Source organism: Suhomyces tanzawaensis (assembly GCF_001661415.1).
Source record: "Suhomyces tanzawaensis NRRL Y-17324 unplaced genomic scaffold CANTAscaffold_5, whole genome shotgun sequence".
In the NCBI taxonomy this organism is placed as follows: domain Eukaryota; kingdom Fungi; phylum Ascomycota; class Pichiomycetes; order Serinales; family Debaryomycetaceae; genus Suhomyces; species Suhomyces tanzawaensis.
Genome location: NW_017963640.1, coordinates 385,844 through 405,642, shown reverse-complemented (window position 1 = coordinate 405,642; position 19,799 = coordinate 385,844). Strand labels below are relative to the sequence as shown.

The window sequence follows — 19,799 nt, the reverse complement described above, 5'->3', positions numbered from 1 at the left end:
GTAATATCACATGAAATGCTGTTTGTCACGTAAAAAGCTACAATCAGATGATGAAAATTAGTCTACTCCAAACTCTTCGAAGTCGGAACACTCATCACTTTCAGCTTCAAACCAATTTCTAGTTAATATGAATAAATAAGTCAAATTACCTCTCATAACATCAACTGCTTGCCTTTGAGCCAAAGCATGTAACCTATGATGCCATTTGTCTGTCCCCCAATAGTGAAGGAAATTCAAAAAAAGAAACCTATTAGAGATCACGAAGATTTGAGTGACAGAAGGCTTTTCCTGGAGATCTTTAAAGAATTAAGCAACTTATTCATAGAATAAGTTGGACTAGATCTTTCTAAAATGGTAAGGCATTCAACGTCAAAATTACTGAATTCGAAACACGCATTAAATGAAGACGATGACATTATAAAATGGATTGAATACATAGCCCAACATATTATTAAACCGTCAATGATGAGAAATTCTTTTCATAGAGAAAGCACCAACAACACTAAGAAATCTTGGTGTCAAAAATGAAATACCATGCTGAAAAATTGCAATTGGCCAGTCATGGCCTTGTTCAAATTAAAGGTTCTTAGAGAATATCATACCTATTAGTGGTTGATAGCCTTACCTACGCCTATAGTTCATAAATGCTAATTGTATTGACCTCTTATATAAATATACCGTTCCAGCTAAATAACATGCAGATTACAAGAGCTAATTATTTTATAGTTTGTTAACTCTCAATGGCTTTCAATTTCACCTTGGTCCATGGGTATAGAGTTTTCAACATCAATTTGGTGTCCTCTACCTCTCTTCTATTGTGATTCTTAGGAACGAGCAATTCCAAATCAAGCATCTTGAGCTTATGCTCCTTGAAATTCCGGAAAATAAGCATTAGGGACAATGTGTTCACACTCCACCCACGCAACTTGAGACTCGTCAAGCTGGGGTATTTAGAAAGGAACACCAGTAGCTGCTTCAAAGATAGAACCTTATCCCACGAATTTTTTCGAGTGAGAAATACAATTGACAAAGAGTCGAGACTGTCAAAATTTCCAAGTGTACTTTCATCATCATTCAACAAAAATTTGTTGAATCTTTCCGACAAAATAAACGAGTTATTAGTGCTATAGCATAGGTCCAAAGTCTTGAGATGCTGACCCAGATTGAACTGAGATATGGTAAATGGGTACTCCCATGTGCAGTCATGAATAGTCAAATTTACAACATTGCTCGTGATAGGATCTTGAGGTTCCCAATTAAAATGATAATTGTATAAGGTCAAACTGGTGACCAGAAATTGATGTACATGTCCTAGACTGAAGATTCTGGGGCTTCCAGAAGTGTTTCCAGTCAAGTGCCCCCCAACATGAACAGAATCTCCAGGAATGGCATAGGTGTGAGAATTTACAACGGCGCCGGCACCATTATTTCTGACCACGCTACCCCCTCTAACAATCAGAGTTTGTGTTTTGTCATAATAGAGGGTCAATGCCTTCATGCATTGATTACTTCTGTACTTTAGCCAGTTTGATGAATTTGAAGAGTTTATGAGAAAATGCTGAAGTTGACTAAATCTGTCTAGTTTGTCAAATACGTCCACATGCCATTCCCCATAGGAATTGCAATCAACAATTCTTAGCTGCTTAACAAGATAGCAGTACTTAAAATCATCATCTATTTGCAGCCATTCAATACGGATACGGTTGAAAATGTATGGTAGAAGGAATTGTCGAAATTCTTTGCTGGTAGTAGAGAGATTTATCAGATCATTTGGATCGATGAGTTTAATGATTACTTGTAAAATATCTGTAGGAATCTTGAGGAAAGGATGTAATGGCGTTGTAGGATTTGAATCGTGCAAGTATGGCTCCGTATCTTCAATGTTGAATCTTTCGTCTGCTGGAGCCGCAGTATCATATGATACAGACTGTGCCTTGGCAATAACAAAAGGAGCCGCGATCACCTGAGTTGAATGAGATTCTCTTGGGTTATTTGTGTCTGCTTTTTCCAACCCCCCGTCTATTCTTATTCTCTTTCTTGGACTCATTGGAGCATGCTTTCGTACAAGCGACTCATCTGTTTCCCTCCTGTCGTCCATAGTTTGAATCTATCACTGATCACTTTAGTTTGGTAACAGAATTTGGCTACTTGCTGGACTGAACAAGACTCTTCGACATTAACATGAATCTGAACTATGTGCCATTCGGTGATACACACGATCGGATTACTGAACCAGTTGTAGTCACGTGCTGATATTTTGGACTTATCGCGGGCTAATTGGTTCCTGCACGCTCTTCTGAATTGATCAATAAAGATTGTCACGAGATAAGTTAAATGAACAGCGATGGCAGAGTATGGCAGGCAGACCGATGGAGGCTCTCACGACCACGAGGAAAACAGGGTCAATGGAGTTGAGAAGAACCAGCTGACCCAGTCTGGCTACCAAGAGATACGGCGGTGGTTAATCTGGTTGGGTATTACAGTCATTACCATCTTGGTGGTTCAAAGATACGGTTTGTTGAGGATTACAAAATACCACAGCGGTGGCTCACCTAGACTACAAGAACATAGCCCCAGAACTTTCCATGAAATAGAGCTGGACCCCATTGAAAGATTTGACATTGACAACATCAAATATGTGTGGATTGTGATGGGGGCGGTGTTAGTGGCTGTGAGTGCAATCGTCGCGACAGGCTGAACCTCCGATGCACTTCTCCCGATATTCTCTCCAGAAAAAATTGCTGTAATAGAAGATAGATGGAACAATACGGATTTGTAAAAGTTCACCAATTCATCAGACGTATGACATTAGAAGTGTCCGGCTTTCACATTGTTGGCTCTCATGGAACTACTTTGTGCGTCTCACAACATTCACTTCTTCCATCTACCATTTTCATTTGTTTCCTCTACCATAATAGATCACCGGCAATTGCCGATTCAGTCAACAGTCTCTACATAGCTCATGTACAGTGGAACCGAACTCCATGTAAGATCCGTTCACCCCTTCATCGTATATTAGGTGCAATCACGCCAACACGGCGTTTTGCTATGTGGCAGTCGAAGCTGCCACTGGCGGAAGGCATCACAACTTCAGGGTCCCCTAGCCTTTTCCCTGCATGTTCCCCACATAAAAGCACGTGATCGGCATTTCACATGAAATTAAGCTTCCCGGTCCTGAAAAACCACTGAAGTCGGTATACTTTACTAGTACCCATCACGTGTAAAGCTTGTTTTTGACGTCAGTATGCCACAATTAAAGTAATCGGGATCTCAACGCCCTGATAACGAGAGATCCACCTTAACGAGCTTCTCTGCGTTTCGGCTGCGAGAAGCCCTCCACCTGGTTAACAGCACCTTAAGTATGTACCAGGACATGTCTTACAGGTACTCGCGCATTGGCGCAGCCGAACAGAGTGCCCTTTGCCACCAACAAAATGACCTGCATTCTGGAGTTCCAGGTCCTCGGCCGCTGCCCGCCTTGTACATATCTCATCACTTTCCCTGCAGGGACGCCGTTAAAATATATGCACAAAATTATTACTTTTGATTGCTAATAATGGGTGCAATCTCTCCGGCCGAACAAGGTATTTAAGTTGGCTGCGACTCGCACATATTTCGGAGCATAAACGATGTCACCGTCATCACTAGAAGCCGGCAAAGGTGCCGATGTCAAAGACTTCAAGGAAATCAGCGATGATACCACCTCCACTCACTCGTTTGACCCAGACTCCTTGCTCCAGAAATTGGTGGAAGAGGAAGCCGGTCACAACATCAACTACCGTAATTGTTCTTGGCAGAGAACAGCGGGGTTACTCTTTTCCGAATATATCTGTCTTGCAATCATGTCGTTCCCATGGTCCTACTCGGTGTTGGGACTCGGGCTCGGCTTGATTGTCACGGTGATCGTTTCGTTAATTGTGCTTTACACCGGATTGATCATTGTTGACTACTGTGCCGCCTACCCTCATTTGACTGATGTGTGTGATATTGGCCGTCACTTGTTTTGGGGCAAGCAGTGGGTCTGGTACGCCACTGCTGTCTGTTTCCTTTTGAATAACACCTTGATTCAGGCTTTGCACGTCTTGGTGGGTGCAAAGTACTTCAACACCATCTCCGACAATACCACTATCTGTTCCATTGTGTTTGGTGTTGTCACCATGATTATTTGTTTCTTGTTTTCCCTTCCAAGAACTTTTTCCCACATGTCTGGCGTGGCATATTTTTCAGCCATTACCATGTTCATTGCCGTGATTTTGTCAATGATTTTCGCTGGAATTCAGGACCATCCCGCAGGATATGCTAAGCTTCAAAAGCCTGTCCACTATACAGTTTGGCCAGCTCCAGATGCCACCTACGTCCAGATTATGTCTGCAGTGTTGAACATTGTGTATACCTTTGTGGGTCAAATCACTTACCCATCGTTCATTTCTCAAATGAAGCAGCCAAAGGACTTCAAGAAGGCCCTCTACATTGTGACTGTATGCGAGTTGATTACCTTTGCGTTAGCGGGCTCGATTGTCTACGTGTACGTTGGAAATGCTTACATTACCGCCCCTGCCTTCGGATCTCTTGATGGAAACTACAAGAAGATCGCCTTTTCCTTTGCTTTACCAACTGTGCTCTTCTTGGGTTCACTTTATGGAAATGTTTCATCGCAATTCCTCTTCCTTAAGATCTTCCAGAAGGGCTCTAAACACAGAAATGAGCACACCGTGAAGGGCTGGTTGGTCTGGGCTGGATTGAACTTTCTCTTATGGGCCCTCGCATTTATTATCGCAGAAGTTATTCCTTTCTTCTCAGATTTGTTGGGTTTGATGTCTTCGCTTTTCGATTGTTGGTTTGGCTTCATCTTCTGGGCAGTGGCTTACTTCAAATTGAAAAAGCTCCACTATACCAAAAATGAAGGGATTGCCGACATATCCCTTTTTGAAGTTTTTAAAAGAGAAGGACTTTGGACGAAGATCCAGCTCTTATTTTGTGGTTTGTTGATCATTATTGGTCTTTACATTTTGGGTCCAGGATTGTATGCTACCATTAAAAGTATTGTCATTTCATATGAAGACGATGTGTATGGAAAAGCATTTAGTTGTGTCAGTAATGGGCTTTAAGATGTTAATGACACCCCGTATTTTAATTTAGATGACTTGAGTTTTCCCTATATTATTTGTATGTTCTTATTGTTCAGTTCTAGATACTTACTTTAATCTACCTAATCATAACGATCTTGAAAGTAGCGTGCTAGCGTACTGAGTCAGCGTTCTTCGGGGATTTTACAGCTTGTAAAGCAATAGTAGTATTTGATGGATTTTGAATCTCAGTCAGCAACCCCTTAATTTAAACCATTAATCCTAATGGTACAGGCTAAAATTGTCAACGATACCAATATAGAAAAAATAGGTATTTGTGAACTACGACTTACAACTCAAACATTCAGCCTGGTGACTTGATATATTTGTACAAAAAATCTTCGGTGTATCGTTCCAACATTTTACAAATGTTTTACACAATTTTTACAAAATATACGAAGACCATAGCGCAATATTAGGCAAGTATTGCTTCAGTCTATTTGAATGAAGAAGCCAACTCGCTGAATTTTGAAATGTAATTTTGCTTTCTTTTAATCGACCATTCCAGCAGTTTTAGCTTTGGCCTAGCGTCTAAATGAAGGTTTGGTCGCAAAACCAATTTCGCTAGCGCGACATTGACCGACTTGAATAGAATATTAAAACTTGAGGACATCAAGCATGGAGGTAACACCGGAAGCCACCAAGGCCTTCCAGGCCACTAAGACTATTGGTATCATTGGTTTGGGAGATATGGGCTACCTATATGCTAGGCGCTTTAGTGAAGCTGGGTGGAAGGTTGTGGCCTGTGACAGGGAAGATGTGTTCGAGCAAACGAAGGAAACATTCAAGAATGACAAGTTTCAAATCATGAAGAATGGGCATTTCGTCTCCAGAATATCTGACTACATCATATACAGTGTCGAGGCCGAGAACATCCATAAAATTGTTTCATTGTATGGACCATCCACTAAGTTGGGAGCGATAGTTGGGGGCCAAACATCGTGCAAAGAACCTGAAATCAATGCTTTTGAAAGTATTCTCCCAGATGATGTCGACATCATAACACTTCACTCTCTTCATGGGCCCAAGATCAGCACTACTGGCCAACCGTTAGTGTTAATTAATCATAGATCGACAGGTAATAACTTCCAATTCATCCAATGTTTAGTGTCATGTCTTAAGTCGAAGGTAGTGTTCTTATCTGCCAAAGAACACGACAAGATCACTGCTGATACTCAAGCTGTCACTCATGCAGCATTTTTATCTATGGGGCTGGCATGGAGATGTTCCGATCAATACCCTTGGGAAACTCCAAAATGGATAGGAGGCATAGAGAATGCCAAGATCAATATATCCTTGAGAATTTTCTCAAATAAATGGCATGTTTACGCAGGGTTGGCAATTACGAATCCTTCTGCTCACGATCAAATTTTGCAATATTCCAAATCAACCACAGCGCTATTCGTGTTAATTCTCGAAGGGAAGAAGAAGGAGTTGAGAGAACGATTATTGAAGGCTAAAGAATTTGTTTTCCGTCACATATCTGACCATGATCTTTTGTTGGATGATGACATTTTACAAAAATTTAGTCTTAGTAAAGACCCTCCTGGTGGAAGACAACCAAATTCACACTTGTCTTTGCTTGCAATTGTTGACAGTTGGTATAATTTGGATATTGTGCCTTATGACCATATCATTTGTTCTACACCTTTGTTCAGAATATTTTTGGGTGTCACCGAGTATTTGTTCTGCACACCCGGTTTGTTGGACGAATGCATTGATGTGGCGATAAACCAAGACATGTTCAGACACGAGGACTTGGAATTTTCGATAGCAGCTAGAAACTGGTCGAGTATCGTTTCCTTTGGAAACTTTGAGCTTTACAAACAAGAGTTTGAAAGAAACCAACGATTCTTCGAACACATGTTGCCGGAAGCAAATGCTATCGGAAATGAAATGATCAAGGTGATATTGGAAAGGGTGAGCGAAAGAGAATCATAGGGAATCTCGAGACTTTATCCGAATTGAGATGACTAAGCTACGAGAGAGGACCCTTGAGTAACCAAACTCTACAAGTCTAACTATGTGCAATTCTATTATAGATTATAAACCAATAAACCAAATAACTTAGATAACTTGTCCGATGGCCTTGGGTTGGTAACAATCACGAGGGGTAGTAAAACTTTTCTATTTGCTGAATTTCTGCTCCATCACAACTGCTCATCCTTGATAACGTCCATCAACCAATCCAAACCTTCGGTCAAACCTTCACCTTTGATAGCACTTGAAGCAACAATACTCCAGCTTCTATCCTTTAAATCTGTTAAGTTGAGCGCCTGTGAAACTGCAGCTGCAGTCATGGCTCCAGGCTGATCCTGTTTATTGGCAAACACCAATAATGCACTATCCAGCAACTCCTCTTCTTTCAACATGGTGTGTAACTCTTTGCTGGCAATATCAATACGGTCTTTGTCGGTGGAGTCGACAACGAATATCACGGCTGCCGTATTACTATAATAGCATCTCCAATAAGGTCTTATGGATGTTTGTCCACCCAAGTCCCATATGTTTAAGGTTAAATTCTTGTACTTCAAGGTCTCGACGTTGAATCCAATGGTAGGCTTGGTAGTCACCACTTCTCCCATTTGCAACCTATATAAGATGGTAGTCTTACCGGCACCATCCAAACCCAAGATAAGGATACGGATTTCCTTATCTATTCCCCACAACTTGCCGAAGATGTTGGTGAAGCTGAACACTTGCCCCATTATGTGTGTAAGTCAGTTATAGAGTTGCCTTGCTATCTGATACCTGTAAATACCAGTGACGGATTTGATTACAATTGTTATACCTGTTCGGAACTTGGGCACTCGCGTCAGGCACTCACGTGATTATCGCCTCCAACATCGGCTCATGACCTTCTCCGGATTTTACACCCAGGGTCGAGGTATACACGTGACAGATGACTTCTTCTCAGCAAGTGATCAACAACTATCATCCACCAACCATGTCAGAACAACCAAGAGGTATATTACGTAACAAGTCCGTATCTGAGGGACACAAGACCCCTTCTTCCCAGGAATTGGATCGTCAAGAGGTCATTAAGAACACACGTCTCAACGCCCAAGCTTTGGCTGACAGTTCAGAGGGCGATAAAATTAGAGCTCAGATAGCAGCCAAGTCAGACCACGAGCAAAAGGAAGGCGAGCACTTGAAGTGGGATGAATTGAACCTATACAAGACAGAACAAGAGAAGAATTCGACCATGAAAATTGATGAACCCAAGACCCCTTACGAAGGAGGGTTTGACCCTAATGGCGAGTACTACCGGGAGGACAATGAAGAAGATATCCCAGTATTTGAGTTAGGAGAGGGAGAGAATGACGGGGTTAACGGAGTCGTGGGCTCCTTGAATGGGGGTGAAGTGTTGAAGAGAGACGACGAAGACTACGAAGACGAAGACGAAGAGGAAGAGGCTCCCCAACTCACTGCTGAAGAAAGACACCACAAGTTCGAAGAAATGAGAAAAGCTCATTACCACATGAAAGGAAAGGCCTTGAAAAATAACATTGCAGCAGCTGCTGAGCATGGTACCTTAGATTCCGAGGAATAATGATAAATAAATTAGGTTAATTATTACAAAGTGGCCTGACGGCATCAATAAGCACAACTATAAGTCGAAATCTATTGTATCTATGAGAAGTACTTCAAGTAAGAAACTTCGAGGGTACCAGCGTTCTTCAACTCTTCCACAGCTCCCAAAATAGTGGCCTTGGTAGTGTCAGCGTTGGCATCCTTGAGCTTACCAGCAATAGTGGATAATTGAGCATCATCAAACTTTTCAAGCAACAAGTCAATATCGGCCTCAATGTCGGCAGACTTGGAGGCATCACCGAAGTAGTCAACATCCTTAGCAGAACCTCTGATAGCTCTCTTGTTCTTCTTCTTAGCAGCCTTAGCAGCTTCCTTGGCCTTCTTGGAGTTGGCCTTGCCAGCAGCAGCTTCTTCGGCAGCCTTCTTAGCAGCTTCCTCTTCAGCAGCCTTCTTAGCAGCAGCTTCTTCAGCTTCCTTTCTGGAGCCGGCCTCTCTTTCCCACTTCTTTCTTTCCTTCTCCTTCTTGGCAGCATCCTTGAACATCTTGATTCTTGGATCTTCAGCATGTGCTCTTTCGACTATTTCTATGACTCTCTTGTTGTCTTCTTGCTTCAACTTCTTTCTGGTAGCAACATTCTTTCTTTCGATGTAACGCTTGTGGTCTCTGTTGGCAGTGTCATCTGGAACATCTTCATCCTTGAATTCGAAAGTCTTCCAAGAGTCAAACTTACCCCAGAAACTGTAGAACTCGTCAACTTGTTCCTTTGAAGATTCCAAGTTTCCTAAGGATGGAACTGGTTGCTTCTTGCTGAATCTGGCTTCAGATTCGAAAACTGGGCCCCAAGCTTCGAAGAAGTCGTACTTGGACTTTGGTGCTGGTGGCTTGACGTCAGCGTTGGTGTCAACACTGTCGTACTGTTGTCTCTTGTTGGAATCCAACATGATTTCCAAGGCCTTTTGAATGATCTTGAAGAAACCGTCTTGTTCCAAACCTCCAGAAGCAGACTTCTTGTCTGGGTGATGCTTCAAGACTTGCTTTCTGTGGGCTCTTCTGATTTGATCTTCAGTGGCCTTGTATCTTAAGTGGGACAATCCCAAAACAGCGTATAAGTCGGCAGACTTCCATTCTCTTGGGTCATGGGCCAACAAGTCTTCGCTTTGCTCTTCGTCTCCGAGGTCATCGTCAACGTTTTCTTCGATTTGTTGAACGTTCTTCTCTGCCTCTATCTTTTCATACTCGGACCAGGTGTGGCCTCTCAAGGTTCTAGAAGCGTGGGCAAGAAAGTAACGACCAACTGGTTCAATTGGACGACGCACAGCGGCGGTGTATTTGGAGGAAGCCTTGAAAGCTTCGCTGGAGCTGGTGGATGGCAATACGATAGACATGCTAGGGTATGATAGAGATGTAATTGAAAAATTTTTGTGAAGAAGAGTGCGTACTGCAAGTTACGCGCAGATTCCAGGGGATGGGGAGTTCAGACATGGAGTGAGATAACGGACAGAGGGGGTGCTTTCTAAAGCACTGAAGGTGTATAAGGCAGTTACGAAGATGCTAGAGCCCAGAAGTAGATCGAATAATTTCAGTGCTCTCAGTTGATTTCTTTACAGTGTGTCCTTCTTAATCATTGTAAGGGAATTGTGGTTCTACACCAAGAGCACGGGTTAAAATTGATTTGGAAGCCTTACGTATAGTGATCCGGAAGACAGTAACGAAGATTCCGATAGCCAAGTATGGCATGGGAAGTAATATTTTTGTCTCTATTTATTATGTATGATTTGATGCTAGCTTTCCTTAGCCCAGCAAGGCCATCATGTCTAACACTTCCACAGAACCTTGTCCCTCGACACCTTCTAACACGTCCAAAATTGTTCTGTAGTTGATAGGATCGATGATGCAAACGATTTCGACACCTTTTGCATCTTTGCTTTCATCTTCGATACTATCGATATTTCCTTTGATCTCCTCGAACACCTTGGCATAGGCCTTTTTTGTTAACACCACCTTGACCTTCATTTGCGCTCTCGCAATCGGGAACACCTGCTTTTCTACCAACAACTTGATGGCATCAAGAGCTTGCAATTTGGTGGATTTTGTGGGGTTCAAGTGAAACTTCAATTGATCCAAGGCCTTTTGGAGCATCGAAGGTGGATATCTCTTCTTAGACTTGGGGTTGATACACTTGGTGGATATGATATTCAAGAACTCGTTCTGCTTCTGTTGTAAGTTGGCGTTTCTTTCTTTTTCATTCAATTGGATTTCTCCTTTGGTCAAGATCTCCAAGATGATTTCATCCTGGTTGGTAGTACCAAAGCTGGCCATCAAGTCCTCATTATTGGCAACTTGTCCTTTGGACACATTTTGGAACACTTGTGGTATTTGTAATACCTCATCGAGATCCTTCTCGATCTTAGACCTCCAATCTTGGACCTTATTCTGGTAGCATGCAATCTCGAATCTCTTCTTTCCTTTCTTCATGCGAACCAACGACACGTTGGTAAGCCTAATTTGAGAGTTTGGTTGATTAATTACTCCCATGCTTGATAGTGATGAGTGCAAATTGTAGTGATAAATATGTGACAGAAATAGTGCGCCTGATCAAAGCTACCAACCATTAGAGAAGTTAATTAATGCTGAAAGTACGACGATTGCTCACGAGTTAAGAGGGGTACTACACGGCATGCACCACATATTCAACTCTAGCTTTCCAAGCCACGTCACCTATTTGTTTCTATTCTTGACTGCCTCCTGATTGGAAAATGCTCAGGACATAGAGAATTGCGACCAATCCACGGGTTGATTTATGTGTTGGGTGTTTCAATCAGAAAACAACTATATGTTTACTATTAATTCTCAAGAGCACAACTCAGTTATTGTGAAGCATTGTAATTTGATATGTTTTCTTTTGCCTTACTACAATGTGTTTGGGCTAGTTATTGGATCAAAAATTGGACTTTAGCTTATAGTAGTTTTTATACTTTCAAATCTTCCTTACTGTTCGGGGTATTGTCATAGGGATCAACTAATTTCGGAAGTACTTTCGTGGTACTGAACAGCTCTGTCAGGTACGGATCTTTAAGTAAAAGTATGTTCTATGACTCCTAAATTGTGACCCGTGAAGGGAAGCTGCCCTAGTTTTATCTACACTTCTTTTAACACTTATCATTATGATATATTATAGACAGATATAGCTAGTTGCTTGGACTAGCCACTAAAGCATGCATTTATGAGCCTAGCGGCACCATCTATTCGTCGTCTTCTTCGTCACCACCTTCGACGAACTTGAGCTTGACGTCCTTCCACAACTTACCCTTGTTGTGGTTTTCGTACCAGCTGGTAACAGCGTAGTCGAAGAAACCTTGGAAGGCGAAAGCACCTCCGAAAATGGTAGCAACGTAAACCGAGTTTCTCTTAGTAACTAAAGATAATAAAGACTAGACGTTAGTATGTGCTAGAAATAGAGTTCAGCCTTGAACTGTGGATGATTTCGGAGTGCTGTAATGGATATGTCACGTATGGCTGAGAGTTGCCATACTTCTGGTTCGTTCTGTGGATGTTGACTTGCAGCTATCGGGTAATGAAATAAACCCAGTCCAAATAAAACACTTCAGCTATACTCTAAATTAATATGCCTCGAACCGATATGGGAAGCTTCCACTTCTAATATAGCTTTTCTTGTATTTCCAGCTTGTTGTATACATTTGACGGGGTGATACCACTAATCAATTCAACGTTCACGAACTACCGTTCGTTACCAAAAGAATGATTCTTGATTTCATTCACAAACCATTATGCTCATATCATTATCGACTACCGTCCAATTTGGTACTTACCATTGTCGATGTGGTTTATGTATAGCAGAATGATTTTTTGGTGATTAATTTTCAGTCGCAAATGATTGGCTACAATGCATCACGTGCACAAAAACTCGTGTATAGATCACGTGATTTATACTATGTTCTACTTGATATTATTCCTATAAATTCTAGTTAATGGCAGCTTCTTTCAAGGCATCAGCAGTTTGTTCAACAGTGGCGTCTGCACTTAATGGAGCTGGACTAGAAGACTTACCTGCACCTGGGTATTTTGAACCCTTGTTCTTCTTTTCCTTTTTCACCTTTTGCTTAGGTTGTTCAACAGGGTAACCGTTGGCTTGAGCAGCTTGGAACTCTGGGTTGGCTTCGAATTCAGCCTTGATTGGGGCCAATAATTCGACGATTCTGTCAGCAACACCTGATTTCAAATCAACTGGAGACAATTTACCAGACTCGAAATCAGCCTTAAGTTCGTCAAGAGAAGTGTAAGAAATGGGGCCACCGTACTTCTCTGGTCTGTCGATGTCCAACTTGAAAACACCTTCTTTTTCTGCCTTCAACTCTTGGATTGGAGCAACGACGTGTTCCAAGAAAGCCAACAATCCGTTGTCCTTCACTTCACCTGGGGCACAGTAAGCACTGTTGACCTTCTTTCTGACAATCTTTGGTTCTTCGATGATGTCAATCTTGGAGTTTGGATCAGACGCACTCATCTTTCCACCTTGACCCAATCCTGGAACCATAGGGTTCATCAAATGGGCTCTCTTCTTGTAGCCAATGGATGGCAAGTTTTCTTCAGCCAAAACAAAGATCTTTCTTTGGTCGACACCACCGAACTGGGCATCCACACCCAAATGCTCTTCGTCAAGGGCCTGCATGAGAGGGTAGATCAAACCGGACAACAATGGGTTATCAACTTGCTTGACGACATCGGCACCAGCTCTCTTGGCTCCGTTTTGGGAGACGATGTTGGACAACTTGAAGATATCCATGGTGTACTCGGCACTCAACTGGTAGGAAGAACCCACCACGAACTTCAATTTTTCGATGGGAACATTGATGGATTTCAAAATGGACTTGACAATCAATTCGTAGTACTTGGCTCTGTACTGAACCACTTCCAAGGTGGCCTTCATGTTGTCCAAGAAGGCATGCAAGTCTGCCAAGAGCACGGTGACTTCACATCCAGCCTTCAAGAAGTGGGCCAACTTGATCATGGGCACAAAGTATCCACAGTGGGGCTTTCCGGTGGGAGCAGTGCCCCAGTAGACCTTGAGTGGTCTCTTTTGGTTTTCCAAGACATCCTTGATGATAGCACCGTTCAAGGTCTCTTGCAAGCCCTTGGTGATGAGGTTGTACTGTTCAGTAGGATCGGTGGTCACAGACATGCCAGTCAGATTTGGTGATGCTGGAGAGTTCCGAAAAATTTAATTGTCGCTATCGGTTTCGCACTGTGCACTGGTGCCAGTGGTGGCAGACGATCGTCCACAGCACGACTTTCTCACTAATCATAGCTAGTACTAGCAATTAACCTGCTGTTCACTACATCAAGATGTCATACGACTCCGGTTCCGATATCGAAATGTACCACTCGCCGTATGGCACCGACTCCGAGAGTCAAGCAGACTTGGCCGCGCTGGCCAATGCCAGCGAACGGGCTCGTGCTGCAGATCTGGCCCTTCCACCACACCTCCAGACATTCCTCCCATTGAAGCGGTTTTTAGTGGAGTTGCCCCGGAAGCTCCAGTACACCGAAGTTGATCTCGTACGCCAGAACGTGTACCGTGCGCTCTACTACGCCTGTACCGCTAATGGACGCCACATCGACGTCCTCTTCCCTGACATTGGTCCCAAAGAGCTCATGAGCTTGCACAAACGGGTGGTCCTTAAGACCAACCAGAAGCGACCATTCTACCTGCGCAAGCCCAGGGACACTAACTACACACATCCCCCAGATAAAGCATGTGCTCGAACACTCAAACCAGGAGAGCCAGTCTACAGATGTGCAGAGTGTGGGTTCGATGATTCATGCGTCTTATGTGTATTTTGCTTCAATCCCCAAGACCATATCGATCACAACGTCTCAGTATACAGCACCACGGGCAGCAGCGGAATTTGTGACTGTGGAGACCCCGAAGCCTTCAAAAACTTGAATTGCAAATGTTTCCTGCACGAGGAGGACAATGTGGAGGTCCCACAAGCAATCAGAGATGCCTTGCGTCTCACCCTCGAGGTATGTCTTGACTACATCCTCAATGTTTTGCATTTTAACATCAACACTCTTCCTGTGTTGGAAAGCCACATGGACGACCCCCTTCTGGGCTTAACATTGACCTCCCGGTACCTCAGCGATTTATCCTCGTTACCTGCGAGAGAATACGGCATGGCAGATGACACCAACTCCCATAATATGTGGAATTTGGTTGTCTGGAACGATGAACTTCATAACAGAGACGAGGCATTGAGTGCGTTAAAGGACGCTGGTCTGCCCACCGCGAAGGCTAATATTATGGTGAAGGAGATCGACCACAATGGTAAATGTGTTTTCAACCAGGCTGCGGACCCTAAGTGGTTGCGTGAAGCCCATCAAATCATAACGAGAAGTGGCTTGCTGGCATCGATTGTTTCCGCCAGAGACTACATGAGATTCGAGATTATCGGTGCCATGTTTAACTGGATGAGCGATATTATTGAGCTGTACTCCAATGACCTGTTCAGAAACCTCAGCAAGTCTTTGCTATCGCAAATATTATTGGAACCTGCATCCATTCACAGTTCATTGCCCATTCATGAGTGGGCCGATCTGTTAAGCGACATAAATAAGAAAAACTTCAAGAAGGTCTTGAATGGCTTATTTATCAGTAATACCTATCACAAGGTATCCTCGAGCTTATCAACAGATCTTACTGCTCAAGATTTAGTCACCACGTTTAAGTCCATTAAGTCTACCTCAGAGAGTCAAACAATCAACTTGTCTAGAATTCAGATGTTGTTGCTGTATGAGAGTAGACTTGACAAACCTACAAGGATGGCGTTGCCTGCATTACTCATGCCTCCTCTCGTATCTGATATGGCCAACAAATCTATATTTTCGAAACAACTAATGGAGGTTTATCCTTTGCTATTGCACAACTTGGCCTATGTGGATCGTGAAGATCATCTCAATATTTTGTTGGAAGTGAACTCCCAAATCTTTACCTGTCCAAAATGTGTAGGCCAAATGTTGACTGAGGGTGGATATGAGACCGTTATTAGCTCATTAATTACACTTATAGAAGAACTGGCTAGTAAGTGGAACAAAGATTCGGGATATCCCACAGTTGTTGATATTTCAAAAGATCATCCCTTGACTTACAAAAGACTTAAGACTGCAATCATTAGAGGTATAAGTGATTTGAAATCTTTGTCTTCAAAGCACTCTAACAATAGTATTTTCACTGATCCTAAGAATTTTGAATTGTCCATATTGTTATTGAGATGTTTTCAGGAATACTGGCCAATGAAAAAGAAGTATGGAGATCACGTCGAGCGAGAAATATATGATTTTGTTGTCCATATTGAATATTCAATACCAGTTTTGAACATCGCAAAATCTATCGGTACAAGTGAATATACGCTTGAAAGCGTCAGAAAGAATGCATTATTTTTGATCGACTATTTGCAACTCAGAACCTTGAGAACCAAGGAAGATGGTATCATTGATTTCAAAGTTACCAATGAATTTGTTTCCTTGATTAACCCATTAAATGCGATGTTGTCATACATGATCCAAACCAATGGTATCTCCAAATTTCAAGATATCCTCCTCAATATGAACAAATCATTCCTCAACATATCTGATATTTCGTTACGAAGCATTGTATTGGCAAATCAAATCAAAATTGGATATTGGATTAGAAACGGGTTCTCCACAAGTCGACAAGGATCATTATACTTCGAGTCAATTATGAATGACGTGACCTTTTTCAGGGATTTTCACATAAATCAGATCACTTGTATCATCGATGACCCCAAATCCACGTTATTCAATTTTCTAGAGAGGTGGGACCTATTGTCGTGGTACTTGAATGATGTAAAATATGACAAAACTGATTATGAGGATAGATTTTTCTCAATTTCCGAGAAGTTTATTCTCTTTTTATATAACCTCTTGGTTGAAAGAGTGGCTTTTTTGAGTCTTTCCTCAAATAAAAGGTACGAATTGATGGTCAAGAAAACAATTGCATATATTTTATGCGGAGAGCCTAGACCATATAGTGCTATTAAGGAGGATGTTTCAACTGAATTACAGGACTTAACAAACTTCGACGACATACTCTACGAATTAGCAGATTATCAACCCCCTAGTGCAATCGGTGATTCAGGAATGTTCAGGTTGAAGACCGAAGTTTACAAGACTATGGACCCATTGAGCTTTTACTTCGATTCTTCCAAGTACCAGGAAATTTCAGAATCATTGGTCAAACAAGCATCACAGACTACCAAAAAAAAGGACCATGACATTATCTTGATCCCAAAGTTAGTGCAAGATGAAAAGGTTCCAACAATTGTCGGTCAAAATCTTGGTAGATTTACCAAGACAAAAGAATTTGCTAAATTAATCTACAAATTTCTACAGGTGGCAATTGATACTTCAGATGAGACTTACTTACCCCAATTGTTACATTTAATCCATGCTATCTTGATCGATGATGAAATTCTTCATGGGAAAGCTTATCTTAATGATCATTTTGTGAACATTCCCATTAGCGATTTGTTATTGATGATAGTTGAGTCCAAAATGTCTCCAAGAGTTGTCCAAAAGGCTGATTTTTTGGTTGAAAGATTCATTGAAAAGGATCAACGTATTGTTGAAAACCTTATCGACTGTTTTGGAGAGAACTACATCAACGAATACAAAAAGAAAAAAACAGGCTTATTTGAATCTGATCTAGAAAAACAAAAGCGCAAAAACAAGGAGAGACAATCAAAAGTAATGAAAAAGTTCGAAAATCAAAGAAAGAAGTTTTTGTCTATGAATAAGGAATTTGAGCAACCAGAATCCGAGTCTCAAAGTACTGAATATGTGAGCCAGGATAGGACTTGCGTATTGTGCGGTGAAGCAGAAACCTTGAATGAATCTCTTGGATTGTTGGCTAGCAAGACGAAGGCATCTTGTTTCTGGAAATTACCCATAGGCCAAAGTGATCATATGAATAGGTCCTTTAAGCCATTTGATCTACAACACACGACTGTTGAGACTAAGTCATTCTACAAACGGGGCTACTATTATGGTAGAGGTGATGCTATGTTCCCAAGTGACTTTGAAGAGGCTCAAGTTTTATCAACCTGTGGACATTTTATTCATCACAGGTGTTTTAAAAACGCTATTGGCTTGAATAGACATTATCCATGTCCATTATGTCGCAATTTGCATAATGTATTCATTCCTTCATTTAGAGATCCAAAAAGTGTCAATGGCGAGGAAAATCTTGTTGAACTTGACTATGACCCTAAGTTGCAAAAATATAACCAAATTTTCAACTCTACTGGTTCGACTAAAAACCCTATGTTAAAAAATGCATTAGTTGATAAGACGTACGAGTCTAAGGACTTCAAGCCATTCCAGAGGATATTGACAACAGAATTACTTGACCTGCTTGAAGAGTCATCAATATCTAATCGAAATAATTGCAATTCCAAATATTTCTCTTCTCTCTTAAAGGTTTCGACTATCCTAGCGGACACTATCAGAATGAATGAAATATCCACTAGAATTGGTGGGGAGGCGAGTTGCTCTACATTTTTGGAACAAATTCCTGGTTCGGTCAAAACATTATTAAGGTCTTTAGCTCAATCTCGAGCACTATTGTATACCGACCGCAAGTCACCCATTCTTCTAGGAAATGATTATGATTTTTCAAGAGAAATTAATGGCTTGTGGGATTCGGTGTCATTGCATGTAGATGGAGTGTTCAATGAAACAATAGTGCTTTACTTTCAAACTGACGAATCATTGAGAACTTTGGCAAGATTGGGTATGACGAAAATGATTGTGAATTCTATTTACTCATTATTGATGAGACCGAACAACAAAATGGATTTGATGGGCCATAACAAAACAACTGACATTTCTGAACCAGTTTTATCTTCATTTCGCTCTATCTTCAATACTGTGGCTTCTCAAATAGACGGTGAAATCCCAACTGATAGGTTTGTTGTTGATTGTTACTATGCTGTGGAAAGACTATTATTGCCTTTTTTAAGACAATTGATCATCTTCAAGGATATCTTAACCTGTGAATCACAAGGTGAAAATTCATTTAAAAGTACTGGAAGTTTGCACAACTTAACAGATCAGATAAGAAGCCAAAAGTATGTCGATTCTTCACAAGCACTCACAAGAGCCCTAAATCTTCCATCGTATGATGAAGTTATTATGGGAGTGGCAGATGCAAATGATGACTTTGCCTTTGAAAGCTCTGTTTTTGATATCGTATTGAATGCAAAGATCCCCAAGTATTTGGAATCAGGCATTTTAACCCTTGATTATCCAGGAATTATCCGCTTGATTGATTTACCAACACAATTCAATACCTGCATAGTCCAAGATCGAAGCCACTCTTATGAACAGATGACATGCTTGCATTGTGGTCGTATGGAAAAAAGCTCTACTGGCACTGGTCACATGGCTGCCTGTGCAAGTGGTATTGGAATTTTCTTCCTTCCTCGAAGTAACCTGCTTAGAATTTGCATTCATATTGGCAACAGTCCTCCAATCAGCATTGATATTCCTGGGCCATATCTTACCAAGCACGGGGAGATTAAACGACCAAGAACTCCGGGCGCCGCAACATTGAATCAATTCCGTTATGACACGTTGAATAAGATGTGGCTTAATCAAGGTTTGTACGCATTTGTCACCAGAAGCATATTCGGAGCAAGAACGAACACAGATGCAATGAATTTCAATTTCGGGCAAGATCCCGATGAGGATGAGGATGAAGATGACGACGATGAAGATGGTGACGATGAAGACCATTTCGATGATGCACATTTCGATGATGCCGAATTCGATGATGACAGTGACAATGCGGATGTTCCTAATGGGTATTCTTATGATGAATACATCGAAGGTATGGATTTCACGCATTCAAACGAATTTTTCGAGTTTGCTAGGGATAATGGTCTTTACTAGGCTCGAAAATTGCATCCCATAATATAATTACCGAATTCTAGCTCTGTATTAGCACTATCTGTCTATTGTTAATTGACTACCGTTTGTACATACAATAAATGCTCCTGCCCATTTCCTATACATAAATACTTGGTTCCTGTTATTGTGGC

General features: G+C 41.6%; 11 protein-coding genes across 11 annotated transcripts; 5 read left to right on the top strand and 6 right to left on the bottom strand.

The window, feature by feature from the left end:
* Window positions 1–730: 730 nt before the first annotated feature.
* Window positions 731–2,098, bottom strand: CANTADRAFT_6810 (uncharacterized protein; the record flags this gene model as incomplete). The annotated part of the gene is made up of 1 exon (XM_020210974.1): window positions 731–2,098. One exon carries the CDS (start codon window positions 2,096–2,098, stop codon window positions 731–733), a length of 1,368 nt encoding a protein of 455 aa, XP_020063541.1.
* Window positions 2,099–2,344: 246 nt separating this feature from the next.
* CANTADRAFT_22424 (uncharacterized protein) lies at window positions 2,345–2,698 on the top strand (the record flags this gene model as incomplete). Its single annotated transcript, XM_020206818.1, has 1 exon — window positions 2,345–2,698. The coding sequence occupies one exon, from the start codon at window positions 2,345–2,347 to the stop codon at window positions 2,696–2,698; it is 354 nt and encodes a 117-aa protein (XP_020063540.1).
* Window positions 2,699–3,556: 858 nt separating this feature from the next.
* Window positions 3,557–5,108, top strand: CANTADRAFT_6809 (uncharacterized protein; the record flags this gene model as incomplete). Its single annotated transcript, XM_020210973.1, has 2 exons — window positions 3,557–3,584; window positions 3,652–5,108. The coding sequence occupies 2 exons, from the start codon at window positions 3,557–3,559 to the stop codon at window positions 5,106–5,108; spliced, it is 1,485 nt and encodes a 494-aa protein (XP_020063539.1).
* Window positions 5,109–5,744: 636 nt separating this feature from the next.
* Window positions 5,745–7,067, top strand: TYR1 (prephenate dehydrogenase (NADP(+)); the record flags this gene model as incomplete). The annotated part of the gene is made up of 1 exon (XM_020210972.1): window positions 5,745–7,067. One exon carries the CDS (start codon window positions 5,745–5,747, stop codon window positions 7,065–7,067), a length of 1,323 nt encoding a protein of 440 aa, XP_020063538.1.
* Window positions 7,068–7,276: 209 nt separating this feature from the next.
* Window positions 7,277–7,834, bottom strand: ARL1 (Arf family GTPase; the record flags this gene model as incomplete). The annotated part of the gene is made up of 1 exon (XM_020210971.1): window positions 7,277–7,834. The coding sequence occupies one exon, from the start codon at window positions 7,832–7,834 to the stop codon at window positions 7,277–7,279; it is 558 nt and encodes a 185-aa protein (XP_020063537.1).
* Window positions 7,835–8,085: 251 nt separating this feature from the next.
* CANTADRAFT_42981 (uncharacterized protein) lies at window positions 8,086–8,637 on the top strand (the record flags this gene model as incomplete). Its single annotated transcript, XM_020208930.1, has 1 exon — window positions 8,086–8,637. A coding segment is annotated over one exon (552 nt), but the record flags the coding sequence as incomplete, so codon positions are not given.
* A 122-nt stretch (window positions 8,638–8,759) lies between these two features.
* ZUO1 (zuotin) lies at window positions 8,760–10,046 on the bottom strand (the record flags this gene model as incomplete). Its single annotated transcript, XM_020210242.1, has 1 exon — window positions 8,760–10,046. The coding sequence occupies one exon, from the start codon at window positions 10,044–10,046 to the stop codon at window positions 8,760–8,762; it is 1,287 nt and encodes a 428-aa protein (XP_020063535.1).
* A 406-nt stretch (window positions 10,047–10,452) lies between these two features.
* Window positions 10,453–11,196, bottom strand: CANTADRAFT_52587 (guanine nucleotide exchange factor; the record flags this gene model as incomplete). The annotated part of the gene is made up of 1 exon (XM_020210099.1): window positions 10,453–11,196. One exon carries the CDS (start codon window positions 11,194–11,196, stop codon window positions 10,453–10,455), a length of 744 nt encoding a protein of 247 aa, XP_020063534.1.
* A 707-nt stretch (window positions 11,197–11,903) lies between these two features.
* QCR9 (ubiquinol--cytochrome-c reductase subunit 9) lies at window positions 11,904–12,089 on the bottom strand (the record flags this gene model as incomplete). The annotated part of the gene is made up of 1 exon (XM_020210238.1): window positions 11,904–12,089. A coding segment is annotated over one exon (186 nt), but the record flags the coding sequence as incomplete, so codon positions are not given.
* A 554-nt stretch (window positions 12,090–12,643) lies between these two features.
* Window positions 12,644–13,861, bottom strand: TYS1 (tyrosine--tRNA ligase; the record flags this gene model as incomplete). The annotated part of the gene is made up of 1 exon (XM_020210245.1): window positions 12,644–13,861. One exon carries the CDS (start codon window positions 13,859–13,861, stop codon window positions 12,644–12,646), a length of 1,218 nt encoding a protein of 405 aa, XP_020063532.1.
* Window positions 13,862–14,025: 164 nt separating this feature from the next.
* On the top strand, window positions 14,026–19,650 carry UBR1 (E3 ubiquitin-protein ligase; the record flags this gene model as incomplete). The annotated part of the gene is made up of 1 exon (XM_020210970.1): window positions 14,026–19,650. One exon carries the CDS (start codon window positions 14,026–14,028, stop codon window positions 19,648–19,650), a length of 5,625 nt encoding a protein of 1,874 aa, XP_020063531.1.
* Between the last annotated feature and the right edge of the window lie 149 nt (window positions 19,651–19,799).